Source organism: Thermobia domestica, chromosome 3 (genome assembly GCF_964235325.1).
Source record: "Thermobia domestica chromosome 3, izTheDome1.hap1.1, whole genome shotgun sequence".
NCBI classification, from domain to species: domain Eukaryota; kingdom Metazoa; phylum Arthropoda; class Insecta; order Zygentoma; family Lepismatidae; genus Thermobia; species Thermobia domestica.
This window is the reverse complement of record NC_137456.1, coordinates 14213456-14232071: the sequence shown is the minus strand read 5'-3', so window position 1 is coordinate 14232071 and position 18616 is coordinate 14213456. Positions and strand designations below refer to the sequence as shown.

At 37.2% G+C, this 18616-nt stretch overlaps 1 protein-coding gene across 4 annotated transcripts in view; it reads left to right on the top strand.

The window, feature by feature from the left end:
- LOC145682420 (uncharacterized) overlaps positions 1–6674 on the top strand; it is a 28950-nt gene extending 22276 nt beyond the window's left edge. For all 4 annotated transcript variants that reach the window (XM_081754047.1, XM_081754046.1, XM_081754049.1 and 1 more), the window contains exon 4: positions 3679–6674. In XM_081754047.1, the coding sequence (XP_081610173.1) occupies positions 3679–4624 (946 nt within the window). In that variant the 3' untranslated portion in view covers positions 4625–6674. The remainder of the gene's footprint in view (positions 1–3678) is intronic.
- Positions 6675–18616: the final 11942 nt, after the last annotated feature.

The following is an 18616-nucleotide window of genomic DNA, read 5'->3' as shown; positions in this document are numbered from 1 at the left end:
AAGAAAGTTCATATTTTACACAAAATATTGTCTCATATTGAAAGAAGAGTGCATGAATAATATTTTGCGAAGAGTGCATATTTTTCGAAGAGTGCATGAATAATATTTTGCGAAGAGTGCATATTTTTCGAAGCGTGCATATTTTTCGAATAATATTTTTCGAAGAGTGCATGAATAATATATATGCAAGAGCGAATAAGTTCATTCTTACATATAGATAGGAGGAATTCAGATCACCGAGATTATTTCGGTTACATGATTTATTAGAGCGAAGAACCCATTATTAAATACAGATAGGGGAACTTAAAGATAGACGTTATTTTGGTAAAAGAATTTGTTAGAGCGAAGAATCCAGTATTTAAATACAGATAGGGAAAATTTAGATAAAGATTGAGATTATTTGGGGAAGAGTATTTATTTTAGTGAAGAATCCAGTATTAAATACAGATTGAGTGAATTTAGATAAAGATCGAGCTTATTTTGGTAACAGAATATATTAAAGCGAAAAATCCATTATTAAATACAAATGGAATTTTAGATAAAGATCGAGATTATTTCGGTAACAGAATTTATTAGAGCAAATAATCCCTTATTAAGTACAGATTGGGGGAATTTAGAGAATCATCCTTTGAATCATCCTGTATTTTATCCTGTTGAGAGAGAAGTCCATACAATGGGATAACAAAACCGGGATATACACGTGTAAAAGATAGGCGAAATACATTTTGAGAAGAAAAAAATTAAAGACACGACTGAAGATGTCTAATTCCTTGATAAACTTTCTTGTACTAATTCTTTTTTTAGTCTTTTTTTTTTTAAGCTTTACTTTTATTTTCTCGTGCTGTTTCTCGCTCTAGAAAGAAATATATGTTTATTCGTTGTAATCTGGTTGATCGATAATTTGTGATTATCTTAGGTAATGTTCTGTGCAATGAATACCTCTCTCTCTCTCTCTCTCTCTCTCTCTCTCTCTCTCTCTCTCTATATATATATATATATATATATATAAAATTTACAGAAGTAAAAACATATACAATATCAAAGTAAGACTTCGATGCTACCATGTTTGATGGTTTGAATATGTGGTTTCTGATTTAATCCACTGTTTTTTTACAATGAACGAGATGAGCGACATATCTGCAATTGACAGTAAATTAAAAAAAAAATCGGAGGAAATATATTAGTTCGACAGAACAGTAGATTAAAGGTGGGGGTATCGCAAAAATGTTTCCTTCCTACAAAGGGAATAGCTGATCTAAACATGTTTGGTTGCTAGTCAACGAACTTAAAAAGTTCATTACTGAATTTTCCCTCTCTCTCCCTCTCTTTCTTTCTGTTTCTCTCTGTCTCTCTCTCTCTCTCTCTCTCTCTCTCTCTCTCTCTCTCTCTCTCTGTGTGTGTGTGTGTGTGTCTGTTATTTGCGAATTTTTGAATTTTAAGCCCTCCGTTCGATGGAGTTGATTTTGAGTTTAACGTTCCATTCGATAGAGCATCAGAAACTATCTGAAAAAATTACGACATTTTTCGCATCACTCTTTCCGTTCCCGAGATATTGGCCAAAAAAGTTTGGGTTTCGGGAAATTTAAGGAGCCATATCTCGGGAATCGTAAGTCATAGAGAGATCACATTGATGTTGATCAATACTTAACAGGATGGTGAACATTTTGGTACCAAATGGTATCCGGTGGCCACCGTTCCCCAGATATTGACCAAGAAAAGTTCGAATTTCGGGAGATTTGAGGAGCCATATCAATTTCTCAATTTTGAGGCCTCCAGTTTGAGCATGAGTGTTCGTGAAACAACATATCGTAGAACATTTTAACAGAACTCTTAAAAAAAACATGTGGGAATAAAATTAGTACTCAAGGAAATTGTAAATGTATAGATATATTCCAAGAATTATTTAATAAGTATAATAATAAAGTACATAGAACAATTGGTATAAAGCCTGTTGACGTTAAATAAGAAAAAATAATTCTTTTTAAGTTTGTTCTGGCAATGATCTCGGAGCATTCGCAACTAGTTTTCTTATGTCTTAAGTAATACTGTAGTATACAGTCCTTCTTTGAGTACTTTCTTCTAAGGTGAGGCTTCAGTTTTGCAGAACTTAAATATACTATTTTTATCAGTTGAAACATGATGGAAACGAAATAAATTAAGTTGGTGAGCGGAACAACAGTATTAGTCCAAAATCACACTTTATAAATATTTCAATAAGAAAATTATGTTATGGTCTTCACATAAAATTTATTTTTGAATTACACAACAGCTTGAAAATTGTTATACAAATCCACAAGAATGCGTTGCTTTACCTTTCAATAATTATTTTTGATGTAATAATTGCTTACTTTATATTTGTACTTTTCTTTCGCTCACCAATTTAATTTACTACTTAACACATTTACAGAATACTTTGAATATATCAGACCAGCACCAGCATTCATATTTTCAACTCACAAAATTGCTTTGAAATTAGATAATATATTGTTGTTAGCCTTCGTGTTGTCAATACAACGAGACTACACACATAGTAATCGCCATGCTCTTTCTTTCAGAGAAAGGAAGATTACTTAAAGTTAAAAAGTAGATGCCTATATTGGTTCATTAGGAGATAAGGAACAAGAAATGAAGGTATTATTTCTCATGGGCACCAAGACTATCAATAAATCAATACTTCTCAGGCGCATAGATAGAAGCTCATGCGTGGCTGAGCTGTTAGCGTATGCGCCTTTGGCGTGGGAGACTCCGGTTCCATTCCTGGTGGAAGCTCATCTGGTTCGGACTCCACGTTAATCAGTAGATCCCGTTTCATAAGGCCTCGCTGCTGAAAGGGACGTTAATCTCAAAATCAACTCAACTCAATTGAATACTTGAGAGACAGACACAAGAATCGATTCAACCAATCGCTTTCACTGCATCTAAGCAAATCATATGCATTTTTGATTTGTTGAGAAATAACATGAAATTTAATATCCATTGACGTTTGTTTGTTGTTGTACTTAGCTAATGCCTTAGGTTTTATTGTCAACTGACGCAAGACGAAATATACAAGCAATGTTACGAATTAAATAAATCATTCATTGTCTTGATACACAGGGTTAGCATAAATGATTCATTTAGAAAAGGCTATGTTTTCAAAAATATCACGTACACACATGAAAGCTATATGAAAAGAACCACAAACTCACCAAATGTATACACCCTCTACAAATGTTCAATATGTGTCCCTTTGGTGACACGATACACGTCCAGACGACGTCTTTTTTTCTTGTTTTCCCTTCATTTTCGACAGGTACTGACCTCGTACTGCCACACTGCCACACCCGATCGAAAAGATAATTGACTAATGCTGCAACCTGGAATATACAAGGCAAACTTAGTGAGTTTGTGGTTCTTTTTATATATCTTTCATGTGTGTACCTGTAATACTTTTGAAAATATAGTTTTTTTCCCCCAAAAACGAATGAATCATTTATGCTAATCCTGTATTTTGCTTTTCCTAATTAATTTCTATTAAGTTATGTATTCATTTTAGAGTATTGTTACAGACTAAAATCCATTTTGTACTTTACCTAACAACATGATTAATTACAATGAAATGAGTAGAATTAGCTACATATGAAACGAGTACTTAAAGGAAAGCTGCTTTAACTGAAAACCTATTTCTTTTCTTTTTAGGCTGCTTGTTGAGACAGTTAAAAGGGAAGCAGTACCAATTAAATTTGAAAAAATTGGAAAATTTGAGGACAACGATGGTCATTCAGGATGTACGGAGTTTGCTGATCCATTAGGTATTCCTAAAATAAAACTCGAGTCTTCAGTGTCTCGTAGAGCAATTGAACTAACAGACGAAGATTCCTCTCAAGGTCATGTTAAGAGTGCTTCGCAGTCGCCGCCTGCAAATGATATTCGTGATGATCAACGTAATTGTAATTCAAAAACGCAGGCGATAGGTACATGTCGTACTAGTACCACCAGATCTAATCGTGGATGGAAGAGTTCGAAATCTGAGAAGCGGAAGTCAACGATTAAGAAGAAGAAGAATGAGGAAGCATGTAACAACACTAAAAATTCTCTGACTGGTGATAAAGAAACAAGTCCGTTGAAAATGTCAGGAAACATTCTGAGGAACAGAGACAAATTAATAGTGAGAAGAGAGAAAGCTAAATCTTGTGCTAAACTGTCGGGAAATTCTTCTCATATTGTGACTAGTAATTCGGATACCATTATAAACAAGTACGGTGGATGTATTACAAAATGTTCAGTAGTGCTCACGGATTGTTCGAGAATAATCCACGAAAAGAAAAGTGTAAAATTAAATTTCAACGGACGAAGTTTGAAGGCAAATACGAAAGGTGGCAATGTGAGAGTCAAATGTTGCAGTGCTCGGAACATGATAGATGTTGAAACCAGGAACTTAAATATAAAACCACAAGTTGCTTTTCTGTGTTCCATCTGTAGAAGAAAATTCTTATCTTTAACCACTTTAAACATTCATATAAAAGTTGCTCACAAGAAGGAAAACGTTGAAGCTAGTGATGTCAAGAAGCGTTATATCTGTTGTGAATGTCTAAAAACTTTTAAATACTTTTACAAGTATGTCTACCATATTAAACTTCATTAATAGGCGTGGGGTCCCTGGTTCGATCCCAGCTCTCGCCAAGTGAACTTTATGGTGGACAGAAAGGTGGGTTTCATTTTGTAAAGAAAGACAGAAAATGTAATTTTTTTTCGTAGACTTTACTTATGCCCTGAGTCTCGTTAATGTAAAAGATAGTATGTCAGATTTCAAGAAGATTGATTAATATTTATAGGTTTTCACACTTCGGTCAGTTTTGTACAAGTAGGCAAAAAAATACGATTTTGTAATGTTAATTACTTGTATTGGGAAAACTGTATATCACGTCGTGGCCATGGCTCTTTGCAGTTGGGATAAATGAAGTATTCTTGCTTGTTTAGTAGAGAGCTTGTCATCGATCCTAAGTAGACGTGAATGTCAGTAGGGCACTCAGAAATTTATTTCGGGGGGGGGGGAGGTCCAAACTCAATAGGAGGGTATTTTATATTAAAATTTCTAAAACTGTCCCTAAAATTAGGCTAAATTTACACAAAAGTCGAAATTTCGAGGCGGGTCCGAACCCCCAGGACCGCCTTAAACATTCATATAAAAATTGATCACAAGAAGAAAAACATTAATCGTAGAGACGTCAAGAAACGTTATATTTGTTGTAAGTGTCTAAAGACTTTAAAATGTTTTTACAACTATGTTTACCATATTAAACTTCATTAATAGGATTGGGGTCCTTGGTTCGGTTCCAGCTCTCGCCAAGGTGAACGTTGTGGTGCACTATCATCGTGTGCGTGGATTTTCTCAGGGTTTTTCTATTTCCTCACACTTTTTAAATTCCAGTATTATCATCCGTCTCATCGTCACCGTCTGTAGCCTCAGTGCATAAGCATGGGACGTTAAACTAAGAAAAGACTGTTTTAGTTTTACTTACAGGGTTGGTTTTTCTGTAAAATTTCATGTCTGATATTTATATCTGTATTTATAACATTTATTAAAATACGAGAGCGAACCAGAAACTAAGATTACAAGGCCGATGTTTGTGGAGTTTCGTCTGTTACAGAGGAATAAGCAGTGTGTGGTAATATTAATACATGGAGTTGGCAACTGTGCAGAGTTTCAGCTACGACGCTAGTTAAATGTAAACACAAATGGCGACTCGTTTGGAAAACTGGTGTCGCAAAGAAGTCTGCTCAGTTATTCAATTTCTGTGGGCGAAGTATTTAACCGCGACTGAAATTCGGTGGCGGCTGGTAGAGATTAACAGAGAAACTATAATGTCTTGTCAGCATTCTCACCGAAGGTGTCATCTTTCTTCACAACAACACACGTCCGCATACAACCCAAAAGACCAACACACAGGTGGAGCAGTTTTGCTGGGACAATGACCCTCCTCCTTACAGCGCGGACCCCGTACCAAGCGAGTTTCGCCTGTTTCCGCACTTGAAGGAGCGCCTCGGACGGAGGCCGTCGCTTCGCTACAGACGAGGAGGGGAAACACTTCGTGACAATGTGGCCGAACACGAAAGAACATGATTTTTGCCAGAAGGGGAATCTTCAAACTCATCCCACGATGCGGTAAGTGCCTCAACCGATATGGAGACTATGTCGAAGAATAACCTAATGTATGTACTATCTGTTGGCTGTATAGGTTGTATGAAATAATGTATATACGTTTCACTGCAGGCTTTGTAACCTTACTTTCCGAACACTCATTCCATTTCGATAGGTTTTTGTAGTGCTTATTGAATCATTTTAGAGACTGTTCCATCGTAAGTTATCAACAACTATAAGATATTTAATGTTTCAGATATAAATGCTCGTATTTTAGTCTGATTAGGTCACACTATTTTTTGTAACAATAAAATGTACAAATTAGCGACATTGGTCCAAATTCTTCTATGTTGTGCGTATGTTTTAATGTATAAGTGTTGAAATGTTTAGTTGGATAAAATTATTTTTAGTTTAATAGTATTTAATATGCTGCTTGTTAAAAATTTGTAAATCTGTCCATTATTTTTATTAAAATTTTAATGTTAAAAAATGGAAATCGTCTATTGTAAAATTGTGTTTCAGCTAGTACAAATAAAAATAGCTGTAGATATTGTGTAAGGAGTTTTCCTTATTCAACCATATGAATTCAGTTAAAATGCTATTATTTTACGAAAGAATATTGTACGTGTCGTTTAGAATAGAAAAAGCTGCAAAATTTCAAATGTAGTGACTTTTGCAAGATATGCCTATAGAACAATGTTGTTAATACGTGGGGATGCTAAAAAGCTTGTAGCCCAACCCACGAGTGCAAGTGGTATGATAAAATTTTACAGTTATTCTACATACTTGCCCCGAAGCTCAGTATACTTCCGTGCACGGTGCTCCAATTTTTGCAGACCAGGTATAAAAAAATCTGAATACACATAGTACTGGTCCGTAGCACTAATCACCTCCTTATCAGATCCGAAATGGCGTCCTTTCCAGTGTTTGAATTTGAGGAATAAGAAATAGTCTAACGGAACTAGATCTGATGAGTAAGGATGATGATCTAGGCACTGAAACCTAAGATCATCCAATGCTGGTTGAGCTTTCAGTGCTTAATAGACAGAGACATTATCCTGAAGGAACATAATTCCTGATTTCAATTTTCCGCGGCGTCAGACTTCCAATTTGTCTTTCAGTTTCGTGAATATTATAGAGTAATACTCTGCATTAAATTTTGACCCCTGGGCAGTTAGTCTATGAGTACTGTCCAATCCTTATTTCGGAAGAATGTTGGAAACACTTTTACAGCCGACTTCTGTCTCTTGAATTTGTGGTGAGAGGAACCTGAGTGCCGTCAGCCCATTGACTTGTTTCATTACAGGATTCTAGTGATACAGCCAGGTTTCGTCCATCCTTACTATTTGTAATAGAAATTGGTCAACATTGCGGTCAAAATTGGAGATGAATTCCTTCAATGCCCCCTATCTTTCACGCTTTTGATCTGCTGACAGTCTTTTAGGAATTCATATTTCCAAGAGCTTGCGCATGCCCAAGTTGTTATTAATTATGCTACCGACGTGTCTCCGACACACGTTTCGCTGAAATTCTACGATTTTCAAGAATAATGTCATGAATTTCATCCACGATTTTGGGGACATTCACTATTCTTGGTCTTCCTGCACATGGAGCATTATCTGTTGAGAAATCGCCACATTTAAACAGTACCACCTATTTCTTCACCACGGAAAATAGCGGAGGAGAGTCCCGTAGTGTTTGCTCATGAATTTGCTTCGCCAACTTTCCTTGGTGGAACAAAGATTTGTTTGTGTCTCTGATCTCGGTGTTCACGAAATTCGCTGCTTGGCCACACGTAATCACTCCAGAGACCTGGAAACGCAGTAAGAATTTCGTTATTAATATGAAAATTTGTATTTGCACATTCACAAATATGCTCTTTAAAACTGTACAATTTCATCATTCTGTCTGCATTCCTCCTGGGTTGAGCCACGAATTTTGCAACAGCCCCTTGTATGTGTGAATGCGGATTTAATTTGTGGAATCAACAGTTGCCAATATAAAGGAGTTAAGAATTGTACACTATCTTGTGCCCATCGTGACCATTATTGACTATGAAACACACACATTTGATTTGATTCATGTAATGTAGTTAAGAGAGAACTGATATTATCTTATAGCAAATCTTGGAAATGTCCATCATTTTCCTGAAGGCAGATTCGAACCCTTTGAACCATATTTTTTTGACACACTTCGTAGAGTACCAGGACATGTGAAGTTAATCTTTTCAGCAATGACTCCTTCCAGTTCTTATATATTGTTAGGGTTTTCTCGCTATATATTAACATATATAAAAGAGAAAGAAGTCTCTGACGATAAGCCAGGAGAATGAGTTGGCTACAGACCTTTTAAAATCAAGTGGTCACCAAAGATGTCTTCCAAAAATTCCATGGTGGTGTTGGATGTATGCCACGTTACCTCGTCTTGTTGCAGGTAACAATAGCGCTCATCATGCTGGAGAAAAGAACGTTGCTTTCCGATTGAATCTCCAGTTAAAACTTTGAAAGCGTTCGTATTTTCTCCCATTCTGGCTACATAACTTGCTCACCCCCGCCCCTCCTAGACTTGAACTTAACAGTGTTTGGGAAACCATAAATTATGTAGTTTTTCGTTGTAAAGTTTCCATCATTCCCCATTCTCGTTCCTCTTGGATCTGAATATTCGTCTCGGGGTTTTATTCTCAAATACTTGCATAAATAAAGCAACTGATCGTAATATTTATTTACAAATATTGTAGATAGTAGGTGGACATACACTCTCAAGGACGAAATGAGAAGCTTTTTTATGTATATCTTTATTTTTACCTTGCTTATATCTTCCCTTGCATTACATTTCCCATTACCTGAGATATATTACACACAAACTGTACACACTTTTCTCTTTCCAAGCGTAATGCTTCTCTCAAATTGCGCATTACAACGACAGTAGCTTAGCTAGAATTTTTAAAGAAGAATAGACCACTAGTACAGGGCAAGTCAAAATGATGGACCTGATTTTATTCTGTGAAATTTAATAAACATATGCTATTTTAAGACATGTGTCGAGAAGTGTACTGAGAAAGATTTTTCAAAGATATCACAAGTGTTCTATATAGGCATCTCGCGCAATACGGCAAATATCAAGCTGATAATCTATCTCCTGCCAAACCTTTTGTAGCATGCGGCGGTCAATATCAAGCCGATAATCTATCTTCTGCCAAACTTTTTGTAGCATGCGGCGGTCAATATCAAGCCGATAATCTATCTCCTGCCAAACTTTTTGTAGCATGCGGCGGTCAATATCAAGCCGATAATCTATCTCCTGCCAAACCTTTTGTAGCATGCGGCGGTCAATATCAAGCCGATAATCTATGTCCTGCCAAACCTTTTGTAGCATGCGGCGGTCAATATCAAGCTGATAATCTATCTCCTGCCAAACCTTTTGTAGCATGCGGCGGTCAATATCAAGCCGATAATCTATCTCCTGCCAAACCTTTTGTAGCATGCGGCGGTCAATATCAAGCCGATAATCTATCTCCTGCCAAACCTTTTCTAGCATGCGGCGGTCAATGTCAGCAATTCATTTCATGTTCACTACTGACTCAGCAGTAGAAAGTGGAAACACTGCGTGGAAACTAAACTTTGAAATTTAACCTTTCGAATTGCATGTCTCACAATAATATGTGTTGATTAGGTTTAACAGAATAAATTTTTGAAATCGAGTCCATCATTTTGACTTGCCCTGTACTTTGAGGGTATCTTCGACTGTTTTTCTCCTCAACTGGAACAAAGCAGGCAGTTCAAGCCCTCCTTAGTACAATGATAACGAAAATGAGTCTGTACATGCAGCATGTTCCATTCAAGATCTCGATGTTACGACGGTTGTTTTCTTAAAAATAATTTACCACCAGAAAAGTATTGCACAATCATGTTCAAAAAAGACGTAATTTTCCAGAAGTTCTATATTTAACACGACATACGATTTCAGCAAGTGCATCGTATGCCGTGCCATATATGGCACAAACCCGTTTTTCACTTTAGCTTTTTGTGATATATCATAGGCATCAAATGACTGTTTTGGCTGCTGTGTGAGATATTGACGTGTATGAATAAGAGATTTTGGTGACCATCTGGAATGTTCTTTGTGAGTTGTAAGTGTGTCATATATGGCACTTAGTTATTTCTCGTCCGAATTAAGTGAAAAATCTAAAATTCAAGTTTCCAATACTGATTATGTTTTTTTCGGTAAAAGAAAAAAAACCTGCAGAAAGGGGTTTCTTCATCTATTTAAGCTTATTCACTGCGCCCAACGAATGATATCTTCTTTCTTGTTGCCTGTTGTAGGGAAGGTTATTCACGTGTGTGCTATGGTAAGAGGCGTTCTCTAACACTATTATCGAGTTATTTTTAATGGTGGACAATTTTGAAACAATTCAGTGAAGTTTTCTGACGTCTCATTTCACCGTGGCAATCACCACTTCTTTGGGAAGTTAATAACAACTTAGCCCCTGCAACTAATCAGTTTACAGTTCCTGCGTGTAACAAAATAAATGTTTTCCCTTCTTTGTTGGACTATTCATTGCTCCTTTTTGATTCGTCTTTCCAGATTTTATTCTTTGCATGTCCCTAATTAATCCATGTGTCGTCCACGCCATACATATTTATTTATTTAACAATCACCAAATACAGCTTAGAGGCCATTTTACACTGGATATCTAACAACAACAACAATAACAATGGAAGGGATTTGGGAAGGTATCGGCCAGGGCTGTTTAGAGGTACCATCCCGGCATTTGCCTGGTAGGACTGAGGAAAACCCTGAAAAACCCCAGTCAATATGGTGGGTAGCGGGAATCGAACCCACAACTTCCCAAATGTGAAGCCAACGCTCTACCAGTTGAGCTCCTTCGCTCGGAACTTCTAATTTCTAATTTACCTTAAAAAAAAACACACACACACATCTCTATGCCTTGATATCGTTTCTTTATAATGACACTTGCCTGCTTGAGTATGGTTTCCACTTGAATCCCACATTTTTCAAGATCATCTTTAAGCTTAATCTATACACCATTTCCTTGAGGAAGTGAACAACTTTTCGCAGCTAGGATATTCTTTTCATTGATAATAGTCATAAATGTGGTGACGAATATATTTGTTCTGAAAATTATCCACGTTTGTTAGAGAGCTTTTTGGTCGTTTTTTTCTCAGGTGAATAAAACGGTGTTGTGGATTTGTTTATATAGTCGGAATATTTTCCCTTCGTAGTGTTTATGTCTGATTTTTTTCGTATTTGCAAAGCATCACAATCCTTTCCACTACTTTTGCAATTGGTAATAATGGACCAGCGTTTGCTATTTCTTTCTCAAAGTAAGCTTTGCCATTGTAGACCATTTCTCTACTTTTACTTCTCACTACGCCCGAACATTCTAAAAGGTCTCTTATCCTCCGCAAAAAGTACAAGTGATTAAAAAAAAAATATTAAAATAAATAACAGCTGAATATATATATATATAGATGGTGATCAGAAAAATGCAAACACCTGAACGAAATTGTAACTTACCAGGTTAATATGGTGTCGGGTCACCTTTCGCCTTCAGAACAGCCTTGATGCGACGTGGGATGGAGGCATAGAGGTCGTGAATGCTAGCAAGCGAAATTTTACACCATTCCTCGTGCAGGGCATCGGCCAGTTCTGTGAGAGAGGATGGAGGTGGAAATCGTCTCCGGAGTCTTGTTTCCAAGACGGACCACAGATGTTCAATTATGTTGAGATCTGGGGATTGGGCGGGCCAGGGGAGGCGTTGAACTTCATCCCGATGTTCCTCAAACCACGCTGCAACAACGCCAGCTGTGTGAATGGGTACATTATCATCCTGGAAGATGGCGTCATTGTCCGGGAACAACATCCAGACCATAGGATGCAAGTGGTCTCCTAAAATTGCGACATAATCGTTGGCAGTGATTCGTCCGCGAAGTGTGACCACAGGACCCAATGAAAACCATGATATGGCGGATCACAGCATCACCGAGCCGCCGCCATGTTTCACAGTTGGGCGGAGACACTGCAGATCATAAGCTTCTTTGGGCGTTCTCCACACATAAACACGGCCCGTGGTTGGGAATAGGGTGAAGGATGACTCATCCGACCATATCACACGTTTCCAGTTCTCAACGGTCCAAGTTGCATGATCGCGGCACCATTTGCGGCGTGCGAAAGCGTTATGGTCCCTGATGAGCGGTTTGGCCTGTGCAACACGACCCCGTAAGTTCATGTCATATAATTCGCGGCGGACTGTGATTGTCGAAACAGAGCGGGGGAGGTGCTGATTGAGTTCCTCCGTCACTTGCTCCGCAGTGGCACGACGGTTCTGCGTGACAATGCGCTTTAATACAATGCGCGTGACCTATCACTCATGATTTTCTTCCGCCCACTGTTCCGCTTCCCCGATGTGGTTTTCCCGTGTGTTGTGTAGGCCATCATCACCTTCGACACTGTCCCACGCGACACACCTAACACAGTAACCACTGCCGTCACACTCACTCCACATAACCGCGCACCAACAATTTGCCCTCTTTGAAAATCTGGGAGATCTTCCATTTTACACTACCTCCGTCTGCTGCAGCCACTGGTCACTGCTGTTCCACTGCGCCTGACGTAGTATGGAGACCAACCTAACACCACCACCAGCGGTCAGGCGCTGCGGGCGCCACGACACCACTGCCAACCCATACATCTGACGTGTTGCCAACTACAGGTGTTTCCATTTTTCTGATCACCATCTGTATATCTGAATGTGTTGGCATAAAAAGTACAGAAACATTCGTGCAAACATCTACATACAATCCCTGATATTAGTGCACATAAGACGTGAAAGAAATGACGATATCGCAAATAAAAAGTGTTCACTCGTGGGTGAATTTTCAAGTGTTCATTTTATACTAATTTGAGGATTCTGAATGCAATGGAGCACTATCGTCCATGGGGTCACGAAAAAAATGATGTCGAAGTTGGGACCTTTGAAGAACCGCTTATACCAATGGTAAAAGTACCCACAATTCGATACCTTTGTAATTGCACTTTTAATACTAATTTGAGGACGTTGGACTCTGCACTTTTTACAGTAATTTGAGGACAGAATTGAACTATTTTATAACTTATCCGTCCATAGAGTCAAGAGAAAATTGAACTTAAATTTGGAACCTGTCCAATACCGCTTATGCCAATGATAAAAGTGCTCCTGACCTCGTGGACGCGTAAGTTCAATAATAATTTCATTGGATTCTGAAATTGCTACAAAAAGTACAACTAGAAATACATCGAACCATGGACGCGTTTACCATTGGCATAAGCGGTCATTCAAAGCTCCCATCTTTGAGGTCATTTTTCTCGTGACTGTTTGTACGGATAAAATTAAAAACGGCTCCATTGGATTTCGCAACCTCAAATTAGTATAAAGGCGCACTTAGATATGTATCCACGCATGGACATTTAATTACTAATGTCACGATTGTTGTTTCTTTAAAATAGTTTTACAAAACACAATAATTCAATTTTATATCCACCACTAAGGGAATGTTAATAGTAGTGAGTGAAAACGTCCCCCCCCCTTATATTATTTTGTGTGGGATGAAAAAGCAAGAAAGAGACCCACACATTTCTTCGTCAACAGAACATATGGCACTTTTTTTTTCATTCTCTGCTGTTCCTATGGCAACAGTATGGATTTCGTAATATTCAATTTACTTAAAATTGCCCAATCATCCCTCGAAATAAATATTTCCAATCCTTGCCTAGATTTCTTAAGTCGGCTTTTGTAGTTTGCGGAAACTGCAATGCAATAGGCAACCTGCATCACTTTGTTGTTATGTGGGTGGACTAACATTTCAGGCGTAATACGTATATTAGTAACTCCTGGGAAAACAGTACGTGCGTAAATCGAAAAGTACTAAACAAAATAATTTACTCTATTTAAGGTGAAAGAAACTGGTATACGAAATTTTGTGGTAGAAGAGAGCGAAAGACAGTTAATCTCCCAAGAAACACTCATTGACTTTTTAAAAAGTTTATTTCTATATTGATTCTGAATCAGTCGTGTTCAGATAATCATGTTCGTTCATTTTAATCTTATTTTATATTGTTCCAAGCATTTTTAAAATATATATATATATATATATTTAAATAGCAAGAGATCGTAAATTTGATTTATAATCAAATTATAATTTTAAACTTTGAAACGGTGGATTTCTCTAATACATTTGCAGCTTTATCACTATGCAGAATGTTAATACTTCATATGCAGTACGTAGTTTTGTTTCAATATGTCATTATTAACTATTGATCTCAAGGAATTTATCAATATGAAATGTGTTAATTTGTTTACATAATATTAAAACTTATTTCTTCTTTAAATAGCTCATTACTTACGACTGCATTCATCTTGAAATAACTGTGTGAACACTAAAATATAATTTTAAGCTTTTTTTACGTATTTACTTAAAATGCATTATTGGCCAGTTTGAGTTGTTGTGAATTCTCAATTCACTCAATTTAGACCACTGGTAAATATTACAATTATTTATGTTTTAAATCTCAACGAACTGGAAGTAGACATAAGAAGTCATCTATAGGTGTGTCAGTGTTGTCCACTTTCAGATTGAAGCATTTTCTTTGTTATCGACACAGTTCATGCTAGTGAGGAGTGACTTACGTTAGTCATATGTCATTCTTAAAATTCAAGTATCAAGGAACGAAATTTGAGCTCCGGTATTTGAAAAATGAAGACAAAACAATGAACGAATGAAAGGGAAAATGTAAAATACTTTGTATCGAACGAGAAACAATCCTTTTCGAAACGTTCCACACGAAATGCATAGAAACTAAAACTTTTCTATCACCATTTACCTTAGTATAAGGTAATGACAGAAAGATGTGATGCAGGCACTGCATTTCTGACAACATAACAAAATACACCCATTCTCTATTAAGGAAAATAGTTATTCACAATCCATTTTATAAATGCAGAAGATCGAAATTTATTTGTAATTCACGTATATTTTGAAAAAAAATACACACGAGATAATTTTAAATTATTATTATTATTATTATTATTATTATTATTATTATTATTATTATTATTATTATTATTATTATTATTATTAATAGTAGTAGTAGTGTTAGTAGAACATGGGAAATTCAGACTCAGAATAGGATTTTTTTTGCCTCCCTCTCGAGATGGGATTTTATTGCATTTCAGGTTGGCATCACTGTTAGCGCATTGATTCTCAACGCTGCTATTGTTGTCTTTCTATTAGATAGTAAGTAAATACTGAAAATTTTGCGGCTCCCAACAGACATTGAACCCAAAACTACACTTATATAATAATGTATGCTAATCATTCGTTGCATGTAAAGCAGATTCCTTCTAGTCGCTTTTACAATTTAAATATTTTTTTCGATATATAATAATTAGAATTATATATTTTTTTAAACTCTTCACTTCCATCCGTGTTTCAACGATGAAATTTTGATTCCTGTAAAAAATCCTTTTGTTTACCTCTTCACTATCAGCAGAGCACGTATTAGAAACTTTTCATGGGAGGTCAAATTGTTGTCAAGATTATTGTACACAAAAAAATATTTTATACTTTTTTAATAGTGTTCAGCAGTAATACATACACAGTTAAAAATCATAAATTTTCTTCTAAAATTTGTATATGCTAAATTATGTTCTTAAAAGCAATCCTGTACATGTTCTTCAAATGTATCTATTGAAGATCTGATTTCGACAGTAATATTACACTGTACGCTGACATTCGTACGCCGTGATAGGAACCGCGAGCACATTTGTCTTGTTCGAAACATGCTTGGCGGTTTCTAACTGTAATAATGGTGGATCTATCTCATTGTATACAAGTTTATTTAACTCTGCAAGCATGTACTGGTTACTGTATGACCCCGACCACATTTTAAATTTATACTTTGTGAATTATTTATAACAGCCTGATCGATGAGCTTTAATGTAAATTCAGTTCCCAGTCTCAGCTTCTGAAAATATTCATAATTTTTGTCTGTGGTAAATTTTTCTATAAAGGTAACGAAGAAAGTTTTGTCGCTTTTTCACCCATCACATTCGAACATCAATAACTCAGCAAAAACGTACCTCAAAGATCAAAAATAGTCCTCATCAGCATCCCTCCGACCTTCTTCCAACCTTCTAGAAGACCATGGATTCCATCGCGCAAGAACTTGGTGGGCCTTGAAGCGCAGAAGGTATCAAGTGCATTTTGCACCTCTACTAGGGATTTGAAGTGACGTCCCCTAAGGTGATTGTCCAAGGAATGGAACAGGTGATAATCGGACGGTGCAATATCCAGAGAGTATGATGGATGCAGTAGTGTTTCCCATCCAAGGCGTAGGATGGTGTCCTGGGTCATCCTATCCACGTGGGGCGTAGCGTTGTGCTGTAACAGGAGGACCCCTGTGTGAGTTTTTCTTGAACACGGATCACGGAACTTCTGACAGTACACAGTTGCATTGATGTTCTGTCTAGCTGGTAGCAGTTCACGATGTACGATGCCGCAAGCAGTTCACCAAACACACAGGAGGTCCTTTTTCTGGTGCAGTGCATGTTTCGGCTGTTTTGGAACTGGTTGATGGGGTCCTAACCAATTATGACGGCGCCGTGGAGCTTCGTACAGGACCCCCTTCTCATCATATGTCAACACCCTGTCCACAAATGGCTCCTTCCTCAAACGAGACAGCAAAGAAACACAAGTGTTTGCTCGTGTTTGCTTCTGACCCGGAGTCAAATCATGTGGGACCCATCGACCCAACTTGTAGTGCTTCCCAAGTTGATGGAGGTGCTGCCGAATGGTTTTTCCACTCACACTGAATTGTGGTCCCAGTTTCTCACATGTCTGGCCACTGTTCGCCTCAATTGCTGCCTGATTATCTTCATTTTGTACATGTGTTGGTGTTTCGGCACGTGTTGCGTCTTCGAGTGTTTCCTCACCGTCTTTAAACTTATTAAACCACCGCTGCACTGTCCTCGTAGTCACGACATCCTCACCAAAGGCCGTGCATATCTTCCGTCCCGCTGCAGCGGCATATTGACCCCAGTTTGAACTCGTACAGCATAAAGGCCCTTATGACGCTCTGTTGAGGTCCCATGTTCACTCTGTCCCTACGCAAGTTCACGGTGTAACTGAACTGCCACAACCAGGTAGTATGTCTGATATACCCACACCAACAATTGTCCTTCACCTTATCACCATTTGCATTGAACTCACCGTGTGATGGCCAATTGAACATAGATCTGCACAAAAAGCGACAGAACGTTCTTGATTACCTTTATAAATATAGCCATCACTCATTGGTCTATTGGGTAGGGCGTGCGAGTTTGCTGCATGTGGTCCCGAGTTACATTCCCGCTAGTGGAAGAGCAGTAAAATATTTACTTTCACCATCATTCACTTCCATTAATCACTTATATCCTTAGCATAAAGGACACAATAGTGGGACGTTAAACTAAATCATTTCATTTTAATTTTTTAAGAATATATACTGTGTTGCAAGAGACATTCTTCTTACATACTATGTCTTCTATAGCACAATTGACTTTATGTGCAATTAAGCAACAACCATGCGCTTACTTTCCAAATCTTTAAACTAGAACAGGGTTTCTCAACCTGAGGATCGCGACCCCTAGATGGATCGCGAGAGGGTTTCTTGGGGAGTCTCGAAGATAAGCTGAAGAGATAAATATAATTAGAATCTAATACCGGAAAATATTTTTAAATATAATTTTGAACTTTGTTCTGGTAGGCATATTTTTATTTTTATACATAGTGTTAATAACAAAAAAAAAAAGTCTACTAAACATTTTCAACAGGTGGAGAGTTCATTAGAAATCAATTTAAATGAAAGAGGTGCGATGTGAAAGTAATGAGAACTGCATATTGAAATACAGAAAAATAGAAATGCAACAAAACCTGCATATTGAAATAGAATTAAATTAGAAAGCTAATGAGGTATCTGAGGATGGTGTAATTTCACTAGTGCGGCAATGTCCGATTCAATCTTCGTGACGCATATTATCAGGTCATTTTCAACTGATAAGCGATTTCTTGTCTTTGTTTTAATGCTTACCATGGAAGAAAAAAACACTTTCGGACAGGTACGATGTAGCAAATGGACTTATTATTTCCCTGGATTTTATTAATATCCTGGATACCAGACCAGGATATTCTTCTCTTCTCTTCATCCAGAACATGTCTAAATCTTCGTTACAAAAAAAAAAAAAAGTGCAAAAACTTGTCAGTTTTAATCAATTTGGTTTTAGGGAAGTTACTGTATCCACTATATACAAGAAATGTATTTTACTATTATAGAAATAGATATCGTGAGATTTCCGCAATAGGTATATTAAAAATCACACACAAGCTTATTACAAACCAGAAATTATAAGGGGGTCGCTGGCAAGAGATTATGATTAAAATGGGGGTCGTGATATGAATA